Source organism: Rana temporaria, chromosome 12, assembly GCF_905171775.1.
Source record: "Rana temporaria chromosome 12, aRanTem1.1, whole genome shotgun sequence".
Lineage (NCBI taxonomy): Eukaryota > Metazoa > Chordata > Amphibia > Anura > Ranidae > Rana > Rana temporaria.
The window spans coordinates 144,621,738-144,635,288 of NC_053500.1; the positions used below are offsets into that span (position 1 = coordinate 144,621,738).

Consider the following 13,551-nt stretch of genomic DNA (forward strand, 5'->3'; position numbering starts at 1 on the left):
TCCCCCCCTCTCCTTTACATAGCCACCTCTCCATAGCCCTGCCTTATCTCCTCCCCCTTTCTATAGCCCCTCCTCATCTCCTCTCCATAGCCCCTCCTCATCTCCTCCCCCTTCTCCTCTCCATAACCCTCCTCATCTCAAATAGAATTTAATTTACATAAATGATTGCGGGGGGAGGGGGTTTGTACGTTTTTGTCTTTTTCTTACACTTTTGGAAACGTTTTAATAACTTTGTCATTTACAGCCCTGGTGGTGATCACGGCATCAGCTGGCTATGCCATGGCTCCTGTGCCCTTTGACCTCAGCTGCTTCCTATTGGCCTCTGTGGGAACCGGCCTGGCCTCCTGTGCAGCCAACACCATCAACCAGGTAAGCCATTCTTATGTGTCACATGATCAGTTTCGGGATGTACATGGATTGGATACAGTTTACATGCTTGTGAATTTCCATTGTCGGTGACCTGTGCAGAGCTCATTTCTTTCCATTACTGTGATCTTGTTGCTATGGGTTACCGCATACTGCACTTTACCTATTCTGCTCCACCTGAATGAATTATTCTGATTGTGTGACCGTCTGATTTGGATCTAAAACATAATCGGCAGCCAATCTTTTGTATTTTCTTTGTTGGAGAGATTAGAGAAGAATTAAACATTCTGTCCGCTTCTTATTTCGGTCTGTGACCCCATCAGGGAGATTTCTTCTCACGTTCTCGTCTTTGTGACACTTTGTACAAGAAATGGGAAGAACGATTGTTAAGAGATACAAAGTAACACACAGAAAACAAAAACCTTGTTCTATCCATTATATGGATTTCCCATCACTTCCTGTTTTATCAGTCGGGGGGGGGGAAATGATCCCATGCAGTGGGACTGCACCCACCTTGCAAGGGGAAATGCCGTATTAAAACCCAAAAGTAAGCTGTTATTATATTGCAGTGTACCAATTCTTAGATGTTACGGCTGCATTCGTTTTTCTTTTTTTTAGACTTTCTTCTATTTCCATCTGCGGATCCAGCCAACAAGTCTGTGTTTTTTTTTAACAGAACAAGTTCTCTTGCAGTTACAGGGGTAGGCAACCTCAGGACTCCAGCTGCGGTAAAACTACAAATCCCATCATGCCTCTGCCTCTAGGAGTCATGCCTGTGATTGTCGGGGTCTTGCAATGTTCCATGGGACTTGTAGTTTTTTACCACAGCTGGAGGGCCGAGGTTGCCTACCCCCTGATGTTACAGAGTTGAGACAAACATTTTAACACTGACAGGGGTGCTTACAATGTTGTACGTCTCCGAAGATCGGCTCTCCTCCATATTGTACGTCTCTGGAGATCGGCTCTTCTCCATATTATACATCTCCAGAGATCGGCACTCCTCCGTATTGTATGTCTCTGGAGATCGGCACTCCTCCGTATTGTATGTCTCTGGAGATCAGCACTCCTCTCTATATTGTACGTCTCCGGAGATCGACACTCATCCATATTGTACGTCTCCGGACATCGGCACTCCTCTCTGTATTGTACGTCTCCGGAGATCGGCACTCATTCGTATTGTACGTCTCCGGAGATCGGCACTCATTCGTATTGTACGTCTCCGGTGATCGGCTCTTCTCCATATTGTACGTCTCCGGAGATCGACACTCCTCCATATTGTACGTCTCCGGAGATCGGCTCTCCTCCATATTGTACGTCTCCGGAGATCGGCTCTCCTCCATATTGTACGTCTCCGGACATCGGCACTCCTCTCTGTATTGTACGTCTCCGGACATCGGCACTCCTCTCTGTATTGTACGTCTCCGGACATCGGCACTCCTCTCTGTATTGTACGTCTCCGGACATCGGCACTCCTCTCTGTATTGTACGTCTCCGGACATCGGCACTCCTCTCTGTATTGTACGTCTCCGGACATCGGCACTCCTCTCTGTATTGTACGTCTCCGGAGATCGGCACTCCTCCATATTGTACGTCTCCGGAGATCGGCACTCCTCCATATTGTACGTCTCTGGAGATCGGCACTTCTCCATATTGTACGTCTCTGGAGATCGGCACTCCTCCGTATTGTATGTCTCTGGAGATCAGCACTCCTCTCTATATTGTACGTCTCCGGAGATCGGCACTCCTCTCTGTATTGTACGTCTCCGGAGATCGGCACTCCTCTCTGTATTGTACGTCTCCGGGAGATCGGCACTCCTCTCCGTATTGTACGTCTCCGGAGATCGGCACTCCTCTCTGTATTGTACGTCTCTGGAGATCGGCACTCCTCTCTGTATTGCACGTCTCCGGAGATCGGCACTCCTCCATATTGTACGTCTCCGGAGATCGGCTCTTCTCCATATTATACATCTCCAGAGATCGGCACTCCTCCGTATTGTATGTCTCTGGAGATCGGCACTCCTCTCTATATTGTATGCCTCCGGAGATCGACACTCATCCATATTGTACGTCTCCGGAGATCGGCACTCCTCTCTGTATTGTAAGTCTCTGGAGATCGGCACTCCTCTCTATATTGTATGCCTCCGGAGATCGGCACTCCTCCATATTGTACGTCTCCGGAGATCGGCACTCCTCCATATTGTACGTCTCCGGAGATCGGCACTCCTCTCTGTATTGTACGTCTCTGGAGATCGGCACTCCTCTCTATATTGTATGCCTCCGGAGATCGGCACTCCTCCATATTGTACGTCTCCGGAGATCGGCACTCCTCCATATTGTACGTCTCCGGAGATCGGCACTCCTCCATATTGTACGTCTCCGGAGATCGGCACTCCTCCATATTGTACGTCTCCGGAGATCGGCACTCCTCCATATTGTACGTCTCCGGAGATCGGCACTCCTCCGTATTGTACGTCTCTGGAGATCGGCTCTTCTCCATATTGTACGTCTCCAGCGATCGGCTCTTCTCCATATTGTACGTCTCCGGAGATCGGCACTCCTCCATATTGTACGTCTCCGGAGATCGGCACTCCTCCATATTGTACATCTCCGGAGATCGGCACTCCTCCGTATTGTACGTCTCTGGAGATCGGCACTCCAGGCTCACACCGTGACAACAATCTCTTGTCCACACAAGTGCCCTCCGTTGTTCTACATCCTTCTTTATCTCTTTTTTTGCCAGCTGAAGCTTGGACCCTCTCGGCCTTTCACCCGGCACTCCCTTTGTCCCGATCCCGGCACTCCCTTTGTCCCGATCCCGGCACCTCCTTTGTCCTGATCCCTGCCCCCAGGGGGCAACAACCTTTTTTTTTCTTCATGTTTGTAAGATTGTAGCTGATCCATTAAAACCCTCAAGAGCCGATCTTCTCCTATCTGTAAATAATAAATAAAAAGAATTGTAATTGAGTTGGGTTTCATCTCCTTGTTGCTTTTCTGTCCTTTTTTTAATGCTCTCCTGTAATACATCCATTTCATTAGCCTGTGACTGCGGGGCGCCTCAGATAAGGAGTAGCGGAGCGCGCCGGCGTACCAAGCAGCCTCATTCACAGACTGAAACGCGCCGGGGTGAGATAAGCAAATGAGTTTACAGCTATTCAGCTTTATCCGTGAATGGATCTTAATGCCACGATTCTGCGGGAGGAGAGGGATCTCTGGGGAGGGCGTGTAGCCTGCTTGTGCTAAGTGTTGGTGAGGGATAGGCGCACACCGTTTCCCTCCGAGCCAAGGGAAGCTTCAGAATGGCAAAGATGTGAGCAGACTGCAGTTCCTCTTTAAAGCCCAAATCCATAGACATTGAAAATAATCCCTTGCAGTAGGGCTGCGCCTGCAAGAAAATCGCATCAACTAGGGATGTCCCGATACTAGTATCGGGACCGATACCGAGTATTTCTCCGAGTACTTGTACTGGGGGAAATTCTCCTGATGCTTCACCCGATACCTGGGGAGGCAGGGGAGTTGCAAGTCTTCTCTCCCCCGTGCTCAGTGTTTTCTTCCCCCCCCCCGTGCTGTTGTCTCCCCCCCCCCCCCTGCTCAGTGTTGTCTTCCCCCCCCCCCCCGCTCAGTGTTGTCTTCCCCCCCCCCCTGCTCAGTGTTGTCTTCCCCCCCCCCCTGCTCAGTGTTGTCTCCCCCCCCTCTCAGTGTTGTCTTCCCCCCCCCCCCCCGTGCTGTTGTCCCCCCCACCATGTTGTTGTCTCCCCCCCCCCCGTGCTGTTGTCTCCCCCCCGTGCTGTTGTCTCCCCCCCCGTGCTGTTGTCTTCCCCCCCCATGCTGTTGTCTTCCCCCCCCCATGCTGTTGTCTCCCCCCCCCCCCCGTGCTGTTGTCCCCCCCCCATGCTGTTGTCTCCCCCCCCGTGCTGTTGTCTCCCCCCCCGTGCTGTTGTCTCCCCCCCCCGTGCTGTTGTTGTCCCCCCCGTGCTGTTGTTGTCCCCCCCGTGCTGTTGTTGTCCCCCCCCCGTGCTGTTGTCTCCCCCCCCCCCGTGCTGTTGTCTCCCCCCCCCGTGCTGTTGTCCCCCCCCCGTGCTGTTGTCTCCCCCCCCCCCCCCCCCCCCCGTGCTGTTGTCTCCCCCCCCCCCCCCCGTGCTGTTGTCTTCCCCCCGTGCTGCTCTCTCACCTCCACCTGTCTGTTCGTGCAGTTCTCCCCCCCCCATCCGTCTGTCCGTGTCGTTCTCTCTCCTCCCCTTTCCCCGTCCGTCCGTGCAGTTCTCTCTCCCCAGTCCATCCGTCCGTGCAGTTCTCTCTCCAACCCCCCCCCCCCCCCGTCCGTCCAGTTCTCTCTCCTCCCCCGTCCGTCCGTGCAGTGCTCCCCCCCCCCCCTGCCCGTGCGGCTCTCCCCCCAATCTGTCATGTCAGGGGGGAGAACGGAGGTAGGAGCCCGGCTCCTACCTTTTCCAAATGATCACCGACTCTGTCCATTCATATAACTGAGCATCGTAACCTCCTGTGTTTACGATGCTTCAGTTTATGAATGGAGGAGCTTCTCTCAAATTCATTTCAGCTGAGGCAGCTGAGAAAGGGACTGGGGAATCTGTGTCCTTAGTCCCTTTCTCTGTCTTAAAGGGGAGATGTCAGGGGTCTGACCTCACAAATGCTCTTCTGGAAGAATGGTCAAACATTCCCATAGATACCCTCCTAAACCTTGTGGACGGCCTTCCCAGAAGAGGTGAAGGTGTTATAGCTGCAAAGGGCGGGGCCAACTCAATATTGAACCCTACAGACTAAGACAACATTAAAGTTCATGTGTGTGTAAAAGCAGGCGTCCCAATACTTTTGACAATATAATGTACATTGGGAACAACTGCTCCAAACAGTTTATAAAGTATAATATAGTGTAAATGCCTACAGCCACCGTTGTGAGTTGACAAGCTGTAAGTAAGCTTTGAAAAAAAGCCCCACTGACCTCTCTAGCTTCATGTACTGTGCAATTACTCCTCCTCAATGATCACAACGGAGACTCTGAAGTCTATTTCCATCAGTTTCTATTCTAACAGCTTACAGCACCCACTGTTTGTTTACATTAGAGGGACGTAAAAAGTAGGGGGAATGAAGCTGTGATTTCAGGTTTTCCGTTGTGAATTTTGAGGATGAATTTCTCCAAAGTGCTTCCATCTACAGATGTGAATGAGGGCTTGTAATAAAGTGCTTTTTACAGCTTGTTCAGAATAGGCGAATACTTTATTTCTTTAGTTCACAGCCTGGTCACAGGCTCATTCTAAGATTTGCCTGTCTTTAATGCGGCGTACACGCGATCGGAAATTCCAACAGCAAAAGTCCGATGTGAGCTTTTGAACGGAAATTCCGACCGTGTGTAGGCTCCATCGGACTTTTGCTATTGGAATTTCCACCAGCAAAAGATTGAGAGGTGGTTCTCAAATTTTCCGAGGGGGAAAAAAATCCTTTTTTGGAAAATACGATCGCCTGTAGCAATTCCGACGCGCAAAATTCCGACGCATGCTCGGAAACAATTTGATGCATGCTAGGAAGCATTCAGCTTCATTTTCTCGGCTCGTCCGTAGCGTTGTACGTCACCGGCGTTCTTGGCGGTCGAAATTTCCGAGAACTTTTGTGTGACCCGTGTGTATGCGAGCCAAGCTTGAGCGGAATTCCATCGGAAAAAACGATTGTGTGCACAGGGAATAACAGTCTACTAAGGCCTTTTCTGTGCTAAACCTTTGTATATCGGTACTGCTTGGACCTTAAGGGGGGAGAAGACGCCCCAAACGCTTGTCCTGAAAATGTAACTGCTGGGAGAAAAAAAAAAAAGATCACGAACAGTGCTAATCACCGAAAAGATAAAAATGAAAAACACTCCGCTACATTTCCTCCACCCTCTCCTGTCGGCGCTGCGCCTTTGATTGTCACAGTCTGAGCGTTTGTAGTTGCCGTAGGTGGGAGAGTGAGAGACCCTTTTAAGGTGGGCCGGCTGATTCCTCATCTGCCCGGAAGATCAGTAGATACGTCTCCAGACAGATCATATACATAATCGGTGGAGGAGGAGGAGGACTTCTTCCCATTATCTCCGCATAGCACACATTTCATGTCTGGAGAACTTGTCCCATTAATGGTCTCTGCCAGACACGTCGGAGGGTTTGTATTGTATCGCCAGAGGAGACTCATTCCCTTGGGGCACTATTCCTCCCACTGACACCAAAATAGGGCACTCTTCCTCCCACTGACACCAACAATAGGGCACTCTTCCTCCCACTGACACCAACAATAGGGCACTATTCCTCTCACTGACACCAACAAAAGGGCACTGTTCCTCCCAGTGACACCAACAAAAGGGCACTGTTCCTCCCAGTGACACCAACAATAGAGCACTGTTCCTCCCACTGACACCAACAATGGGGCACTATTTCTCCCACTGACACCAACAATAGGGCACTATTCCTCCCACTGACACCAACAATGGGGCACTATTTCTCCCACTGACACCAACAATAGGGCACTATTCCTCCCACTGACACCAACAATAGGGCACTGTTCCTCTCACTGACACCAACAATAGGGCACTGTTCCTCCCACTGACACCAACAATAGGGCACTGTTCCTCCCACTGACACCAACAATAGGGTACCGTTCCTCCCACTGACACCAACAATAGGGTACTGTTCCTCCCACTGACACCAACAATAGGGTACCGTTCCTTCCACTGACACCAACAATAGGGTACCGTTCCTCCCACTGACACCAACAATAGGGTACTGTTCCTCCCACTGACACCAACAATGGGGCACTATTCCCCCCACTGACACCAACAATAGGGCACTATTGGCGGAATAAAAATAAAAACACACTACTCAGGGTTTTTAAAGTAATTTATTAGTCTGCTCTGGGGGGGCCCCCCTCTCTTCTTTTCTTTTACGAGGGGGGCCCTGCTTCTTCGATGTCTTCTGCGGGGGGGGGGGGTCCTGGTCTTCACTGCTGTCTGGTTCTCTTCCACTGGGGGGGGGGCCTTTTTTCTTTAGCTCTTTTACGAGCGGCCCCCTAACGGGCTTCTTCAACGTCTTCTGCCAGGGGGGGAGGTCCCGGTCTTCACCGCCGTCTGGTTCTCTTCCGCCGGGGGCCCCGCTCTCTTATTTAGCTTTTTTACAAGGGGGGGTGCCCGGGCTGTTCTTCGATGTTGACACGTTGCTTCCTCCTGCTGTAGTGCCGTGTGCGCGGCTCGCCCCGATTTTATATAGGCCTCTTATGACGTCGCAGTCCCATCATGCTCCGGGTGCACCTTAAATATGAAATATACAGCAAAGCTTTACAGCCCAGTTCATTCATTCTGCTCGTTTCTAAGCCTGACTTGCGGAGAACGATCGGCTTTCACCATTACAATGCCTGCGAGATAACCGACTCCGGGGGTTAAAGGTCACATTTCAAGCAGAAGTCATTTTTTTTTTTCAATATGTAATTATGGTTTGTAAAAGCGGGATTGTTTGCCGATCGTGTCGCTTCATCCACCCAACCTTCTATACAAGCGTCTGCCCGCCAATAACAGATGAGTGCGAATTACACAAATGAGAGCGCAGCGCGTTCTGCGTCCGCCATCTATTTCCCATTATAGGGAGGCCTGGAATCTGACGGTGCAATCCACCTTAATGGAGGTTACCAAACCTGTTTTATGAGAAGGTGCCGTACCGATAGATGGCTCTGTGTGGGTGGCAGAGGCCGCGGCACCTCGCTCTGCCGGGGAATGGAGATGAAATATGATTTGTGACAGATGAGGAACCGCTGTCACCCGGGAGAGATTGTCACATCAGAGACTATCCTTCGTATAATTCACTTAGTTTTTTTTTCTTTATGGTCTCTGAAGCCTGTCTTTATCTATAGCGGAGGTCTTAAAACTGCGGCTCGGGGGGCCAGATATGGGCCTTTGCATGCCTTTATCTGGCCCTTGGGGCACTATTTCTCTCACTGACATCAAGAATGGGGCATAATTCCTGTCACTGATACCAATGATGGGGCGCTATTCCTTCCCATAATACCAACAGTTGCGCAATACCCCCCTCTAATATCAATGATGGGGCTCTGTGTATAGGAGCTCTGTGCCATGCTCAGCGATCAGTGATGTGTCACTCGTAGCCACGCCCCCTAACAGTTAGAATCACTCCCTAGGGCACACTTAACCCCTTCCTTGCCCCCTAGTGGTTAACCCCTTCACTGCCAGTCACATTTATACAGTAATCAGTGCATATTTATAGCACTGATCGCTGTATAAATGTGAATGGTCCCAAAATAGCGCCAAAAGTGTCCGATGTGTCCGCCATAATGTCGCAGTCACGATAAAAATCGCAGACCACCGCCATAACAAGTAGAATTTTTTTTTTATAATAAAAATGCCATAAAACTATCCCATATTTTGTAGACACTATGGCCCAGATTCACAAAGCACTTATGCTGACATATAACACGTTACGCCGACGTAAGTGCAAATATGCGCCGGCGTATGTGTGCGCCAGACCCACAAACAAATATGCACCTAAAAACAGGCTACACCCTGCCGACGTAGCTTGCACACGCCGGCGTAGGGTGGGCGCACATTTAGGCTGGGTGCATGGTGCCGCTCCTATTAGCCATTCAAACATGCAAATTAGGAAAATAGGGCGATTCACGAACCTGCGTGTGCCCGGCGCATGCTACGCGAGATGCGCGTAAGTTGTACGTCCGGCGTAAAGTTATTCCCTATAAATGAGATGCAACCCGGCAACAGAAATGCTCAGGTCTGCACCAGGGAACACAAGCCGGCGTATTGTGCGTTGGACGTGTGTCTGGGCGTATGTTATGTTCATGGCGTACGCGGTGATCCGGCGTAGCTTAGGCAGTTGTGCCGGCGTGGTTGTGAGCAGGCGCAGGTGGGTGCTGTGCATGCGTCCACGTCACGGCGCATGCGCAGTTCGTGATACGTACCTGTCTGGCGCTCAGCCCATCATTTGCATGGGGTCACGCCTCATTTGCATGGGTTCACACCCACTTCAACCTACGCCGGCCTGCGACTTTGAAACCCACGCCGGCGCAGCTTTGGGAGCACTGGCTTGCTGAATGCAATGCTTGCTTCTCTGCGCTGCATTGGCGTAGCGTAAAGTGCTTGCTCTACGGCGGCGTAATGTGCGCCTTGCTCTCTGTGAATCTGGGTCTATAACTTTTGCACAAACCAATTGCTTATTGCGATTTTCTTTTTTTTCTAGAAGAATACGTATCGGCCTAAACTGAGGAAAAAAAGTGTATCGTTTTTTTTTTTTTTTTTGGGGTGATATTTATTATAGCAACAAGTACAAAATATTTCTTTTTTTTTCAAAATTGTCGCTTTATTTTTGTTTATAGCGCAAAAAATAAAAACCGCAGAGGTGATCAAATACCACCAAAATAAATCTCTATTTGTGGGGGGAAAAAAAAGGACGTCAATTTTGTTTGGGAGCCGCGTCGCACGACCGCGCAATTGTCAGTTAAAACGATGCAGTGCAGAATCGCAAAAAGTGCTCTGGTCTTTGGGCAGCCAAATGGTCCGGGGCTGAAGCGGTCGATGGAGTGACTGATCTGTAAGTAAAATAGACGGGGGGGGGGGGGTTGATGTCCATAACCAAGAAGGCCGGGACGTAGCGGGAAGTCCAGTACTGACCCCCTCCTGTGGCTTCCATGTTGTGTGGCTGGGTTGTAGGGATCTCTGGTGTATGTACTTTACTTTACAGAGCTTTTGGCTTTTAAAATATTTCCTTTTTATGATCTTTCCAAATCGGTCATTTAGTTGCTGGCTGGAGTCTTCCTTTTAAAAACTTCTAATCGATTCCAAATTTCCGCGCTGAGCTCCGGGCCCGCAGTAATACGAGGTGCAATTATTCCTTTGTAGGCCGTCATCTCCTCGTAGACTGAGTTGTTATGACTGGAACGTGCGGATTGTGACTGAAGAGCTTTTCATCTGTCTATAATCAGAGGAAAAAATCTCCATTAACCCCTCTCCCGAAGTGCCAAAACACCGCCTAATACGTCTTCAAATGTCGAGCATCTCGCCGATCTCAGGCTGGAGTCGGTGTGGCATTTCCTATACGTCCCGCGTGATGAATGTAAAAGCCTCGCCGTCGTTTGCCATTTGTGAAATGTCACGCTGCTAAAAACCATTTATAAAACGGAAATAAAAAAAATAAAAACATGCCGATGGGATGTCAGTGAGAAATCACCGGCTTTCCCGGTGTCGGCATTTATAAAAGACGCGGCGCGGGGTGTGCGTATGTTACACACCTGCATCCTTCATACGCCGATCGGCTGTCTAATCCTGGACATGTGGCTACAGTTCTGTAATGGTGAGATCAGATGTATGAGGAATTCCTAAAGCATATATACATCTGGTCTCCCCAGGAGCCTGCAGTCACTATATCTGCTCTCCCCAGGAGCCTGCAGTCACTATATCTGCTCTCCCCAGGAGCCTGCAGTCACTATATCTGCTCTCCCCAGGAGCCTGCACTCACTATATCTGCTCTCCCCAGAACTCTGCAGTCACTATATCTGATCCCCCCAGGAGCCTGCAGTCACTATATCTGCTCTCCCCAGAACTCTGCAGTCACTATATCTGCTCTCTCCAGGAGCCTGCACTCGCTATATCTGCTCTCCCCAGGAGCCTGCAGTCTTATTTGTGCAAATCCTCCTGCCTGCATGCCTCAGCTAAGGGCAGATGGATTACTTTGGGTGTTTTTCAAAGTGATTTCTTAGCAAAATGAGACATGGATGGATGGGGGAGTTTGCTTTGCTTATTAAAAAAGAATGAAATCATGTTTTTTCAGTTTTGTGGCTCAGATACAATAAAATGTTCTAAAGTTCTGCTTTGAGATTTCCTGAGTGATATTTAATGGGTGAAAAAATCCACAGACAGAAATTTTTGATCTGTTTGCGAGGATCGCTCTAGTAAATATTCACACAATTTTTGCCAAGACAATCAATCACATTGAACTCCTCTGTATTCATCTGTCTTTTGCTAACCTTAGTGTGCTGATGGGCAAATCAATATTCTGAAAAATGCAGAAAGATGGAAAATCCTCGCAATTTATACTAAACACTCCGTCGCCCCCAGACCTTCATCTGCAGACCCCTCCACCCCGAGACGTCCTCTAGGATTGATCAGTTCTATCACACGTACTCCATAGTGTGTAATTCAATCTCAGAACCAGCATCATAATGATCTATATCAATTGTTTACTTTAATACTGCTTTAAAGGCTAACATTTTGGAGCATGTTACACCTTACACCCACGTGTCTGAATTTTTTTTACAGCCTAGTCACATTGGGAGGCCCAGAATCCCAGGCGCACCTTCACCGCATAACCACATAGGTGATGCCAAAAATTCATGGAGCATCTTCACTGCATATCCACATGGGGAGGCCAAAAATTCAAGGAGCACCTTCACTGCTTATCCACATGGGGAGTCCCAGAATCCAAGGAGCACCTTCACAGCCTAGCCACATGGGGAGGCCCAAGATTCAAGGAGCACCTTCACAGCCTAGCCACATGGGGAGCCCCAAGATCCAAGGAGCACCTTCACAGCCTAGCCACATGGGGAGCCCCAAGATCCAAGGAGCACCTTCACAGCCTAGCCACATGGGGAGCCCCAAGATCCAAGGAGCACCTTCACAGCCTAGCCACATGGGGAGCCCCAAGATCCAAGGAGCACCTTCACAGCCTAGCCACATGGGAAGATCCAAGGAGCACCTTTACAGCGTAGCCACATAGGGAGGCCCAGATTTCAAAGGGCACCTTCACAGCGTAGCCACATGGGAAGGCCCAGAATCCAAGGAGCACCTTCACAGCCTAGGCACATGGGGAGGCCCAAGATTCAAGGAGCACCTTTACAGCCTAGCCACATGGGGAGGCACAAGATCCAAGGAGCACCTTCACAGCCTGGCCACATAGGGAGCCCCAAGATCCAAGGAGCACCTTCACAGCCTAGCCACATGGGGAGCCCCAAGATCCAGGGAGCACCTTTACAGCGTAGCCACATAGGGAGGCCCAGATTTCAAAGGGCACCTTCACAGCGTAGCCACATGGGGAGGCCTATAATCCAAGGAGCACCTTTACAGCGTAGCCACATATGTTGGCTCAAAATCCAAAGAGCATCCCCAGTGACAGCAGGCAGGGGTTCATCTCCCCTCACCCACTGTCACATTTTAAAAATGGCGCAGCTGTGTGGGCTCCACCCACACAGCCTCGTCATTCATTCATAGCAATCTGCGAATGAGAAAAACTACAAGTCCCGTCTGCCAAAGCGGCAGATGACTTGTAGTTCTCAGTGAACTGTGAGGGCACGGGTGACACTTCCTCCAGATTCGTTTTGTTTCTGCCTGTGCAGATCCGGGTGCAATGCTCTGCAGGCAAATCGTGTGCATTTATTATTTTATTCAAAAAGATGAACTTATTCTTTAATTATCCTCGTGGGCTGATTCTGTTCAACCCGGAGATGACCTTCCCCCGTTTGAGTAGCTGAATTTAGAAGTAAATGTTTTTATAATTGTCTTCCAATCAGCTGAATTGAAGTGGAAGGCGAGGTAATTGATGCTTTAAGGAGTTGGGCCAGGTGGGGGGGGGTGAGGGGGGGGGGGGGCAGCATTACACCTATTCATTATAATCTGGGAAATGTGTGTGCTTTGCTCAGCCTGTGATTGGCCCTTCTCCCATAATCTCCGCTCCTCACTCTCTCCAGTGACTCCCTTCTTGGGATAAGACGCAATTAGCTTTATGTGTTACAATCAAGGAGAACATTGTTTGTCTCTGATAAGAGCCCGGAGATGGACGTTGGGACCTCGCGGGGTGAAAGGTCAGCACTCTGGCCAGGACCTGATTTTATTTATTTTTTTCACCCTCAATCTCTGATTTTCTCTCAATGTTGTGAATTTGAACAAAGCAATAATGGGGGTGGTGGGAGGCCGAAGGATGAAGTCATATGAAGGTCTTTGACCAGCGAGCAAACACTCTTATCCGTATCGAAGGAAAGGGCCGCCCCCTTCCCTGGAGAGGGGAACAATGTCAGAGACGGGGGCCATTGTTTAAGTGTATGTACACCTCAGTAATGGCCTTCTCTCTCTGGAAATTTGTTCCCTTTGTACCATTAAAATCATTAGTGATATACACTAGATTGCCAAAAGTATTGGGACGCCTG

General features: G+C 49.8%; 1 protein-coding gene across 2 annotated transcripts in view; it reads left to right on the plus strand.

Moving 5' to 3' along the window:
- Nucleotides 1–13,551, plus strand: part of LOC120919091 (protoheme IX farnesyltransferase, mitochondrial) — a 121,985-nt gene that overhangs the window by 15,105 nt on the left and 93,329 nt on the right. For both annotated transcript variants that reach the window (XM_040331089.1, XM_040331090.1), the window contains one exon: nt 245–369. In XM_040331089.1, coding sequence (XP_040187023.1) covers nt 245–369 — 125 coding nt within the window. The remainder of the gene's footprint in view (nt 1–244; nt 370–13,551) is intronic.